The sequence below is a fragment of the Fukomys damarensis genome, unplaced genomic scaffold (assembly GCF_012274545.1).
Source record: "Fukomys damarensis isolate Sample0158 unplaced genomic scaffold, DMR_v1.0_HiC HiC_scaffold_31, whole genome shotgun sequence".
NCBI lineage: Eukaryota > Metazoa > Chordata > Mammalia > Rodentia > Bathyergidae > Fukomys > Fukomys damarensis.
The window spans coordinates 17,294,754-17,308,097 of NW_022900943.1; the positions used below are offsets into that span (position 1 = coordinate 17,294,754).

A 13,344-nucleotide genomic window follows, 5' to 3' on the forward strand; every position below is an offset into this window, starting at 1 on the left:
TATACATATACATATATGTGCAAGAAAATTGCCAAACTTGAAAGAATAGTAGCATGGGGACCTTGAGCCTATAGATAATCTGCTTGTATTTGTTTTGTTTTGTTTTAGTACATGTTTGCAACACATAATGTTTCCATTCCTTGTGGGGAGTTGGTACATCTACATAACACATCTTCATTACTTTTTTTCATTCTCTTGCCCTCCTCTCCCTCTCCCCTCCCTCCATCTTTGGATCTGTCTCCTTACTTCCTATTTTCTGACTTTTATTTTGGTCTTTATTTATATTTTAGGTTTCTTATATAATAGAACCATGCAATAATTAAACTGGTGTGTCTCATTTATTTCACTTAACATTATGGTTTCAAGGTGCATCCATTTTTCAACAAATGACTCAAGTTTTTTTCTTTATGACAGAGTAGTACTCCATTGTGTATGAAGATCACTTACTTTTTCTTTACCCATTCATCTGTTGATGGACATGTGGGCCACATGCAAGGTTTATCTATTGTGAATTGTGCTGCTGTAAACATGGATATGTATTATCACTGCAATGTGATGTCTTTAACTCTTTCAAGAAGAAGTGGGAAGTAGCTTGGTCAAATAGAATTTCTAGTTTTAGTTGTTTGAGGAATCTCCATACTGATTTCTGCAATGGTTATACTAGTTTACATTCCCACCAGCAGTGTAGAAGGGTTCCTTTTTCTCTGTAGCCTTACTAGCCTTTGTTATTATTTTGATTTCTTGATGATGGCCATTCTTTTTGGGAAAGATGGAAATCTCAGTGTTGTTTTAATCTGCATTTCCCTATTAGCCAGTAGTATTGGACATTTCTTCTTGTATTTGTTATCCATTTGTATTTCTTCTGTGAAGTGTCTATTGATTTTACTTTCCCATTTTTGATTGAATCTTTTATTTTGGGGAATCTAATTCTTTTGAGTTTTTTATATATTCTAGATATTTTTAAAACAATATATTAGCTCAGGAATCTATAAGTCTTTGGAATGGAATAGAATCCCAAAATAGATTGAAGTATGTAGGAAAACTCAGTGTATGCTAAAAGTGGCATGGTCTTTCTAGTAGGGAAAAGAGAGATTACAAAATAAATTATGTTGGAGAAGTTATCAGATGATAGTTGCATTTAGATTAAATTCCATTTGGAGTAAAGATTTAATGTTAAAAATGAAATCATAAAAGCATCAGAAGAAAATATGAAAGAATACATATATGACATTAGGTAAGGAGGAAGTCACTTTATAATCCATAGACGAAAATTTTCAAGCCAGTAAAACCATAACCCATAAAGGAAAATTTAACTGTGCAAAACTTGTGTAAAATTTAAAAACTTGCAAAACTTAAAAACTGTCTATACGAGAAGAAACCTATAAACAAAGCCAAAAGAACAGTTGCTTACAATTCATGCAACAGTTAATGTTTAATATACTAAAAGATTTTAAAAACTGATCTGCAGCTTGGTATAAAAATAGGCAAAGAACATGAATGGAAAATGTAAATCACCAATAAAGCTGTAAAAAGATACCACACATTAGTAGCAAGAGAGCATGAATTAAAACAACCAGGATGCCATGGTTTGTCAATCAGGTTGGGAAACAGTAAAGATGGCAGCATCCAGTGCTCACAAGTATGTCAATAACAAGTACTCTTCATGCACCATTGGATGGGTTGCTTGGACCTTTTTACAGAGAGAAGTGAAGCAATAGTCATTGGAATAGTTACTGCGCATATCATATTTGGTCCCACAGTTTCACTCCTAGGATTCTTTCCCACAGAAACAAAAGCACTGGAACATTAAACTGTTTGAATAAGGCAGTTTATTTGTGATCTGGTGAGAGTAGCCAACCCTGGGAACAACCTGAGTGTTCATCTACAAAGGCATGTTTGGTTAAATGATGATCTTGTGGAATACAGTGCAGTTGTTTTAAAATGAGGTATATGCATACAATTGAAAAACTATATAAAATTGCAAAATATGTACTGATAAGAGCAAGAAGCCGAAATGAGAGTGTGTGTTTGTTTTTGTGTGCATGCACACACACATGTGTGTATGTATATAAATAAGCATAGAAGAGATTCTGCAAGGTTATACAACAAACTGTTAACATTGGTTATCACCAGAAGAGGAAAAGGGTGGGACTTTATTTATTTTTGCTTTATATCGCTCTGAATTTAAAAGTTTATTACAATGAGAAAATATCTCATAATTACAGCTCAGAGCATTCTAAGCAACTCTGATAAAACTCACAGTTTATCATAGGGAAAATATCGAAAAATTATCTGCATGTCCCCTGGAAGTCTCCTATATGAAATCGCACTTCAACCTCCTTCCCCCAGGACCTGTTTCAGCAACAGTTTGATTTTTACCTGTTGGACGTTGAGCATCTAGTAACTGCTCATGTCTGCCTTTAGTGTAGCAGCTGAGGACCACAGAGTAGCAGTAGAGACTTATCTCCTTTATTGTACATCATCCCGGTCATGTGGCCGACATTCTGTACACGGCCCGTGTTGTTGACATCATCGTCTTTCCCTCGCACAAGTTCCTTGCTTTATTTTTGCTGGTTACATCATATCTACCTCTGATGCATTTTGGGAGATCAGGTAGGGATATGAATAAATACTGACTAGTAATTTCTATTTTTAACAGGAACCTGGGAAAGAAAAGAGTTTCAGCTATGATGAATAGGCCACCCATCACTACCAACTACAGATGATTCGCCATTTTGTTTACAAAGGTAAGGAAATACAGTCTATGTTTTTAGTTAATTCTGACTGACACAGTATATAGCTCTTACTGTGTTTATTGTGTGTTTATTTACAAATAGTCTAAAACATGTATCTAGTTCATGGCCTTTAACTTTGACATTATCAAATTTAAAACAAACAGAAACTAGAAGTTTTACAAATGTTGTCATATCTGAAGGGGGAAAAAACCCAGGTGATGTGTGGTCTCTGCCATTAATTATGGAGTGTGGTTAAATTTTTAATATTTTCCTTATATGTAAATGTAGCAATGTGAACTAAAACATATTTGAAGAATAAAACAAAATCTAAACATGAAAACCTAAAGAATGTATAATGCAATCATCTGTAGATAATCACCAGAATGTCTTGCCTCCTCCTTTTATGTGTACATAGAAATATATAAGATTATAATGGCTTTTAAAATGATGTTTTTAATCTGTACCTATCTTGGCTTCTTTAGCTGCAAAGGATAACACCTTAAGTGATGTGAAAACATAAAAAGTGTAGGAACAAATAGCAGTCCTTAGCAGTTCACCAGCCCCTCCCTGAGCGACTCATTTGCCTCTCTGCCCAGATGTCTTTGATTAATAGGTCCACGTGCCTTTTGTCAAATATCATTCTACAGAAGGAAGAACAAAAAGCACAAAACACTTTGAATTGTGGTAGTTCATGGCCTTTCTTTATCATTATTGTCTTTTGTACACCCTAAAAGGAATTGACTTTTAAAAATAGAAGTTCATACATTTCTCTCCTCTTCCCTCCCGTCAAGTCAGGGGTGATTGAAAAAGTACTAAAAAATACTTTAAGACCATCACATCATCTGTCCTTCGCTCACGGCATTAAGTCAGTTTCTTGTTGAGATGGTTTTCTCAAGCACCTTTTACAGTTGCTCTAGAAGTGCTTTCATTATAGAAGCTGTAAAACCCTAGGAGGGAAAGGCTGATGTGGCATTCTTCAGTGAGGTCTTCTGTTGAACAGCTGAACATTTGTTTCTCACCCTAAGCCTGATATTATAAAGCCTCTTAAAAGGTATTTAAATTTTCCTAATATTTTATTCAGAATTCACCAAAATATTGTTCTAAAGAAGCTAGAAAGGTCACTTTTTCTTTAAAGAAATAAAGCAGATGAACGGAAAGCAGGTATTTGTGAAGCATTTGTCCTTGAAAGTTCCCTCATCTAGTATGGACAGGTTGAATGGTTGCACATAGACATGAAAAGTGAAGAAGGCCAGGGAGTGGTTTGACGGCTGGATTGTAGTAAACCTGGTAAGGTGGCTTTCATTGTCCTGGATGGCTGTAGTCACATCATGCTCCTGGCAGCCAGGGTAAATTCAGTCATTTACTTGCAGTGCAGAGAAATGGCCAGTGAATTCTTTGGTGTAACAAACACTGTGTTTATTAAAAGCCCCAGATTTAGAGCATGCTTTAAAGGCTTATAAGAAAATCAGTTTTCCTTGATCTTAGCCAAAAGGCTGAGAAGCTATGAAAACCACAAGTTTTACCCCTCATTCGTGTAGTAAATGCTCTTTATTCAATTTCAGATACGACCCTACATATTGTGGTTCTCTGCACATGCAGTTACCTTTTTTTTTTTTTTTGGTAACGGGGATCAAACTCGAGACTTTGCCCTTGTGAAGCAGGCAGCAGAACCGCTGAGCTGAATCCCCGGCCCTGCAGTTACCTTTGTTTATCACAGAAATAACTGTCATTAGAAATACATATGAGGGGCCAGGGGTGATGACACACGCCTGTAATCCCAGCACTCGGGAGGCTGAGGCAGGTGGATCACTGTGAGTTCGAGACCAGCCTGGGCTACATAGTGAGTTCCAGGTCAGTCTCAACAACATAGATGAGACTCTGTCTCAAAAAAAACCCCAAAAAAAGTAAAAGAAAAAAATGAAAGAAAGAAATACATATCAGGTAAATATGAAAGTGAGAGTAATACATGTTTGAGCATGTGATATCTGTCAGTGAGCAAAAAGTATTTTATTCAAAATATTAAGAAAAATCATAAAGATGGTCCATATTGAGTATGCAAAACTGCAAAACTCTGAATCATAATTATAAAACAAGTTAAAAGGCACTCAACAACATGGGAAAATATTAATAAGGTGCTTGGTAACAGATTGTAACCTTAAAACATAAAAATCAATAGGAAACTCACAATTTTTTTTATCTAGCAGAAAACGAATACTTTATTTTTTTTTGTTTTGTTTTCATTTTATAACCCTTAAAGTTTCTTAATTCAACTAGGGCAAACATATTTACACAAAGCCACCGGAGCAAGGGTCACTTAAAGCTGGATGTAAAAAATATAATTGCAGTATACTACAAATAGGGAACCCTTTTATATGAGCTACAAAAAAGCATTTACAGAAACTCACTAATATTAATAACTAATAGGTTAAAAAAAATCAGTAACTTATGGTACCAAGACTGCAATAGATAGATGGACACACACAGAAAGAAAACTCAAAAGAAGAAATGTGAAGAGCTAAAACTAATGTTAAAATAATATTAACCTTCACTACTTTGTTTTCTCTTTCTTTTTATGATCAAATGGGAAAATGTGTATTATATCAATGTTCAGTAAAAATAGTAAGGTGATACAGTACTATTTATATAAAAATGCACAGAATGAAAAGTAGAAACACATATGCTAAAATGTGAATAGTAGAGTTGTTTAAGGGAAGTAGAATTAAGAGTAATTTTTTTGCTCTAATTCATATATTTTGGTACTTTCTGGATATTTTTACTATAAGCATTTATAACCAGAAGAAAAAATTTTTAATGGCTTTGTAGGAACACATTTAGATATGTGATAGGGACTTGGACTTTTGTAGCATATTTCTTAAAGCTAACAGAGTTAAGTATACCACTAAAACTATTTAGAAGTTAAGATTTATTTTGGAAAGATTGAGGAACACAGGTTTTTTTTTTAAGTATTCTGAGAATTTCTTTTTTTCCTTTCTTAGAAACAGCAGTACTAACAAAAACATTTTTAAAATATATTGTTTATTTAGCTATATTAATAGTTGTATTTCAGAGTACTGTTTAAATTCACATGGGAATATTTTCCTTTATAGATGTCGTCAGCTGCTGAAAATGGAGATGCAGCACCTGGAAAACAAAATGAAGAAAAAACCTATAAAAAGGTGAGTGTTCTATTGTTTGTCATGTTGATACCATTAGAGTCTTTTCTTCCTCCAGAGCAGTTGTGAGTTAATGTCTTGTTTTCCTGTTGCTGCTATACCAAACTGCCACACCTTGGTGGCTTGAATAATACAATGCATTATCTTATAGTTCTGCAGGTAAAGATGACAGGGTTCTTATTGGTGTCTGCAGAGCTGCATTACTTGCTGGCAGATCTAAAGGGTCATCCATTTCTCTCTTATTCCCAGCTTCTAGAGGCCGCCTGCATTTCCTGTGTCAAGGCTTTCTTCTGTTTCAAAACCAGCAAGAGCGTGTGGGATAACTCTAAAGAACTCATTTAGCCAGACACATTGGTGCTTGGAATCCAAGTACTATGTGAGACTGAGGCAGAATGATTGCAAGTTCAAGCCCAGCCTGGGCAACTTAGCACCTTAGGGAGACTCTGTCTCAAAACTAAAAAATTAAGAGGGGAGGGAGTAGAACATAGCTTAGTGAGAAAGCCCTGGGTTCAATCCCCCCTATTTCAAATGAATGAATGAAGTCCCCTGATTAGCAACCTTAGTTTCTCCTCCAACCTTAACTCCTCACTGCCATATAACATAACCTACTCACAGGCCCCAATGATTAGGGGATTGGTGTCTTTGGGGACCTGTCTTTTACCTACTAAAGTTTTCCTCAATGAAAGGTAGTTATTTAAAGACCCTTCTTATTCCTAAGGAGAAGGATTTTAAGGCATGCAGTGTTCACTGTGTTATGTGAATTCTCTAATTGACTCAGTACTTTCCACCAGTCTTTTAAGTATTTTCTGTCTTTGAATTTTACACAAATTTTAAATATGGAATGTTCCGTCCCTCCCCATTTTCTTAGCTCAGAATTCATGTCTTTAGACTATTTCACAAAAAGCACCCTGTAGGCTTCCCAGTGCATCTTACCTGACCATTCTAAATTTTATAAAGTCTTGACTCCTAGCAAGCCAGCTAATGTTTAGAATCATTACTGGATAAACTATATTATCAAGCATCACTGCTCTTGATTATAAATTGACTGTACATTGCAGCTTTAAAAAATTTTTGCCCTCCTGCCCTCTGAGAAGTAGAAGTTTTTGTTGAAAATTTATTATATTTTAATTTCTTGTTTTACTATTGCTTGTGTTTGATAACTGGCAAGTTTTGTAGTAAAATGTTTGAATTGTCTATTTGGAGCACATATTCAGGTCATAGAACTAACATGATACATTTCCTGTTCAGCTCTTACATGGGAGAACTTGATTTTTTTCATTGGTATATCTTTTTTACTCATCCTTTCTTACTCATCCAGACCTAGATCCAACAGGGGGGTTGTCATCCAAAGGGGTGTTTTGCTTAAGGAAAAGCTGGGTGAATATGTAAGAGCTCCAAGATGTCACATTATGTCTTCTAAAATGTGTGCATCTGTCCAAATGTGCCAGCCAATTCACCATTGTTCATTTTTAGACAGAGGTGAAAAACCAAGTATATCTTGTTTACGCAAGACTCTGTGGAAATCTAGTCAAGCATGAGGCCAACAGAGAGACAGCTAAATTGCTGGCCTGTCATTACTTCACGTCACTTCCTGGAAGTCTTCTCATTAGCACCAAAGTGCACCAAGATTTTTGATGCAATTCTGACCTATAGGAGCTCTTCCATGATGCAGAGGTAGTAGAAAGACTGTAATCATGGAATCTGGGAGCTTTCTAACTGTACCCTGCCCCAGAATTTAGTGAAGCATTTTGCCAATAATATTGTAGGTATGATTCTACGATTAATGTCTCTAACAGCAGTTTGTCTCAGCAATGTTGTGAAGGTTATAAACAGTACAAATCAGATTCGGTGATGACAAATAATTCCAGTAGACAAAAGGCAAGGTAAAGTTAAAGGGAACCAAACATATACATACACACAAAACACCAACAATTTATAAAAGCAAGTAATAGTATAGGGATCTTTTCTGTGATCTCTGATGTTAAACAGAATGTAAGTGATGGAGGGGGAGGTATTTCTAAGAGAAGCACCAAAAAGAGACAGAACATCTCCTAGAGCCTTAGCCCTTGGTAAATATAGTGTTGACACACACTGAAGGAAGAAAGGATTACTTTACTGACAGATCAAAGCTCAGCTGAATTATTCAGTTTAATTCTTCCACATTTAGTAGAACTATCTTCAAACTGGAGAAGATGTTAGTGACAGAGTTAGGAGAGGTGATAATACAAACGTTTGCTATTGTGAATGAGATTATCTCTAGGCCAAGATAAACTATTTCCCAAATGAATGAATTAGAATTGAGAAGAGGGAAACGGTTGTATGTGAGCTTTGAACTTGTTTTAGAAGAGAAGAAATATAATAAGAGGGGAGTAAATAATATCCCTATTTTTAAAACTGAGGAAAAGGTATATTCCAGAAACCAGATGATAAATGAGACATTGTTCCCCAGCAAAATTTGAGTAGTCCCTAAACACATGGTTTATACGCATTTAGAGAAGAAATACATTTTATAAATGTGACAAAGTCTATCAAGATAGTTTATGTCACATTAGCCACATTTCCAGTTATCACAGAGTCCTTAAATTAGCTCTAGATAATGAGAACGTTCAAATTTAATGAATCTTTGCTTAAAAGCCTTGGAGAATCTCTGTGGTATTCTCTCAGGCAACATAGAGAAAAATACAGATTGAAAAATATAGATTATGGTTCGTTTGTTTGTACCTGGTTTGATTGTCTCAAAGACTGGCAGTTTTGCTCCCTATACATGTAGTCTCTACCAGCACAATGCCTGAGATGCCCTGTGTAGCTTAGCATTTTTTCTCATGATCATAATGGAAAATGAAAGCTCTGCTTTGCACAGATAATGAAGAAAACTAGATATAACAGTTCGCAGATCAGATGAATGTCGTCAAGGCCATCATGTACTTCATTAACCTTTGTCCTTTCACAAATACTCTAAAGTTAAATTTATTTTCTAGTCCTGAAGCTCCAACCTTCAGGAACGTAGCTGTTTAATAAGAAGCTCTGATAACTGAAGCAACCCATGGATCCCAGGTTAAGGACCCCCTGTCTACTGCTCCAAGAACGAGTACCATACCAAAGGAGAGTAGGAGGAACTTAGGAGTGATTGGGGGAAGCAAGGCATGGAAACAACTATAGAACACAGCAGTCTGTGAGGTGGTCAGAAGAGGAGAAACCAGTGCAAGTTAGGTAAACCGGCTGGCTTAGGTATTTTGCATAGTGCCCCAGATTTATTGGGCAGCTGCCAGCAACACTCAGGATCATGAGAATTATGATTTCCACATGTTTTTAGGGAACACGGTGTTTGTGGAACAATTCTATATGCTCCGTTGTCTTAATTATTTACACATGACTATTTATGCTGGCTGGCTTTTTGTTCTTCCACTTGACCATTTCCCTAATCCATTATCAGCTCTTGGCCAGCTCAGGAAGAAGAGCTAAATTCAGCCTAAGAGGTTAATCTCTTCAGCTAAGGACTAAAATAAGAAATTTAAGTTTAGGTCCCTAAAACAAACATGTTGCTCATTAAGATAGTCATTAATGGCTGCCTGGCTGTGTTTACAGAGTCCAGTGTTTTCATTCTTAATTGTTACTGTGTGTCTTCCTCAAGAGTTGTAAATACAAAAGCCTGGAATGTCCAGGCAGCTAACAAGGAGTGAAATAACCAGGGGAGCCATCCAGGGAGTACATGCCTTCGTTCACAGACTGCTGACAACCTATGTATGGATGCTTGTCCAGCTCTACAATATCCTCAGATTTTTCAGGAAACTGGAAATAAGGATTGTAATGTGAAATTTTCCCATTTTTTAAAATAGGAAACTGATTCAGTATTTTTTAAAAATACCCACTGGGCAAAATAGCATGTGTCTTGAACATATCTGGCCCTCAAGCTGCAGCTAGTTTGCAGCTTCTGACTACTATTAGTGTAGAAAAGAGAGGCAGGAAAGAAAAGGATGCAAAAGAAATGCCTGTAAGAATTCATTTCTGTTTCCCATGACTTTGCAATTTATTTGGGAGAAAAAAAAATGCATTCCCATGTGAAAAACAAAAAGTGACCCAAATCAAGTATTGAGTAAGTGCCAAGATTAGAGGCATTTCATTTAATCATCTCACAAGTCCTCATGAGCTTAAAGCTCATTAGTCTTCTCAGCCTTTCCCCAGGCTTGTTAGCTAACAGAGCATTTCACTGGGATAAAAAATTTCATAATGTCTCATTGTTTTTGTCATAACATAAAATCCCACTTCTTTAGTGACTGCGCCTTCTGATTTACTTACTTATTTGTCTCCGTGACAGGGAATCTGGTGAACACAGGCCCAGAATCAGAGTTGAGCGTGCTTTGCTAGACGGCAGGAAAGTCTGGCCTGATCAAAGGCACGTGTCAATGCTAAGGGAAAGTAGCAGGCAATTTTGGAAGTATAGGCTGACTCTGAGTGACAGCCAGTCTTGGGTGCTTTTTTGAGGGGTTTTAATTTTATCTGCTAGGCCAGTGTTGTCCATTGAACTTTCTAGAGTGATGGAAATGTTCTACAATCTGCGCTCATGCAGTGGCTGCAAGCTACATGTGGCTGTGGGGCACTTGAAATGTGGCCAGTGTGGAACAGGAAATGAAATTTGAATCTTGTTTTACTAAACCTTAAGCTTAAATGGGCACCTGTGGCTGACGGACAGTACAGTTATAAGGCAGAGAAAAACCATGGCATTGTTGAGGAGGAGAGTGACATGATGAGTGACTGCAGATCCAGTGGCCGCGTGCAAGCTGCATGAGGTCATGGCGGGGGACAGTGACACGAGATTTTCTGTTAGTCGAGCGACAGAGTTGGGTATAAATTTGGGCAGAAAAAGATGGGAGAAAGCCAGGGATTTAGCTCAGCGGTTCCGCCACCTGCCTTGCAAGTGCATGGACCTGAGTTCAATCCCTGGTACAAAAAAAAAGATGGGAGAAATACTTTCAAGAACATCTCAATGATGTCTATTCTGAAAGTTTTCAATGCAGGTCCTGAAAGGAAGCATGAAGCAGGACAGGAGTTTATTTTAAGGATGCTATCAGTAGGGGAAAACGCTGATAGTAGGAACCCAGGTTTTCTCTATTTTAAATGTGAAAAATTGCCCACCCTTCCAGAACTAACACATGGCAGGGTGGCTCATGACATGTCAAGTCACCTCCTACTGGGTCTTTGTTCAGAGACCTTAGTCTGCAGCCACAGAATGTCCTCACTTTGTGATCTGTTGGAATAGGTAGCCTTTCTCCGCCGCCTGGGTATGGACCGATCCCATCTGCCTTTCCTCCTATCTCACTGCCCCCTGAGCCCCTTCTTCTCCTGCTTCTGGCTTCTCGGGCCTGCCCACGATAGGCCTTCACTGGAGATTCTGGCTCAAGTTGCTGCAGGATGGGGTGGGGGCAGAGGTCCTCTGCCTTTAGCACAGCACACCAGCTGAGGACTTCCAAGTCTCTTTAGCCACTTTCTACCATGTCTAGTGAGAAACTGACCAGACCAGAACGCACAAAGTGTGGTATTCTTGACCCAAGTGTCCTAGTTATGTTTAACCGTGTTTTATTTTTTATTTGTATATTTATTTATTGTAGTACTGGGGATTAAACCCAGGGCCTTATGTGTGCTAGGTAAGTTCCTTACCACTGAGCTACAGCCCCAGCCCTTGTTGTTTTAAGACCTTGGTTGCTGCTTCATTCCAAGATCTCAGCCAATTTCTCTATCAGTGGAGGCAGCAGTGATGAGGTGGGAGGTAAAAAAGCCCAATCCTGACCACATTACAGGGAAAAATGTCTTCTTTTGCTTTTGAAGCATGAGTAAGGTAGTGGCCCAGAGACACTTTGATCTAAGAGGAAGCATTTGTTTAGATCTAAACATCTTTATTATAAGACCTCTCTGAGAGAGGCAACATCATCTTCCTCTAGGGAGAACTCTAGTGGGACTACCAAGGTGGGGGAAGGCATCTCTTTATACACTTGTTTATGAGTATGTAATTTCGAACCTTGTGAATGAATGTATGATCTATTCAAAAACTGAGTAAAATAATGTGTCAAAATTTGGGAGAGGAAGGGAGGAGCTGGCATGTGTTTTGTGCTCTGACAGTTCCTCCTTTCCTTCAATTCTAGAAAACTACTACTTCCTCAAAACGAGCAAACTTGTTTTCTGCCCTGAGAGAATTATAGCTGAATAGTGAGGCTTTAAGTTTGAGTTGAGCCCAGGTTCCTTGGAATAGCAACTACCCTAGACCCTAAGAAGAATGACCCTCTGATACTGTAAATGGTGTTCCTAGAGTACCTTAATCCCAAAACCTCCCCAGTGGTTTTCTCAGATACTTTGCACTCCATGCAAACATTTAGCAAGGTCTGGAGATATTTTTTGTTATTGTCATGACAAGGGAGCTAGTACTTTTGGCTTCTGAAAGTTACTGTACTGTAAAATTCATAAGACAGAGTCCTAAGACAAAAAAAAATCATTGAAATGTTGCTAGTGCCAAGGTTAAAAAACTTTGCCCACAATATCTAGTTTTTTATTAAATAGGACACGTATGTGTAGTGGGAGAAACTGAAAGTGTAAATAAGGACTAAAAGGTATAATAGATGATCTGAAACAGAAAAGGTGCAAAGCAGGATGGGAATGGGAGGGGTAGGGGAAAAGAAAGATGGGAACAAAGAGGAAAAGAAGAAATGGAAACAACGTCTTGTAGAAAGGGAGGAGTGGAGGGGTTGAAAGGAGGGCAGGGGAATGGGGAAAAAATAAGACCCAAGATGGATTATATAAAGGTGCAAATTTCCAAGGATGAATGCCCCTACATTGTATACCTTAAATGTACCGATAAAATTAATTGATTTTTAAAAATCTAGTCTTTTAAGATGAAGATAGGTGTGTAAGTTCAGCCCTGCCAGATTCTAGTTTATAACTTTAGGCTATTTTTCTAGTTGATCTATATCTTATTTTTCCTCATTGATAAAATGTAATTAATACCACCCCTAACTGCCTCATAGTGCTATGATAATCAAGTGATTCACCAGAAGTAGAACAGTGATGAGTAAAGTTACTGCTTTTATTAGCAAGAGTAGGGACTGGGGATTTATTTAGCTCAGAGGTTCTGCCGCTTGCCTCACAAGTGTAGTGGCCCAAGTTCAATCCCCAGTACCAAAAGAGAGAGAGAGAGAGAGCCAGAGAGAGAGAGAGCGAGAGAGACGGGGGGTGGAGTAAAACCCCTCTGCCTCTCATTTCCAAAGCAGCCTGTGGGAACCCAGCTAGGAAGCAGTAGGACTGCCTCCCCCAGGGCTGGGCTCAGGGAAAACAGTTGCTCAGGAGGCTGTCCATGAAGAGTGCCAGAGCAGTGCACTGTATCCTTCCTGACAGCAGGGACGTGTGAAACAAGGAGGTGTATGTGCTTCCGATCGTGGACTACCATTGGA

The 13,344-nt window shown here is 37.9% G+C and overlaps 1 protein-coding gene across 7 annotated transcripts in view; it reads left to right on the forward strand.

The window, feature by feature from the left end:
- Pip5k1b (phosphatidylinositol-4-phosphate 5-kinase type 1 beta) overlaps positions 1 to 13,344 on the forward strand; it is a 411,290-nt gene that overhangs the window by 229,666 nt on the left and 168,280 nt on the right. For all 7 annotated transcript variants that reach the window (XM_033757714.1, XM_033757716.1, XM_033757715.1 and 4 more), the window contains 2 exons: positions 2,660 to 2,747; positions 5,843 to 5,911. In XM_033757714.1, coding sequence (XP_033613605.1) covers positions 5,843 to 5,911 — 69 coding nt within the window. In that variant the 5' untranslated portion in view covers positions 2,660 to 2,747. The remainder of the gene's footprint in view (positions 1 to 2,659; positions 2,748 to 5,842; positions 5,912 to 13,344) is intronic.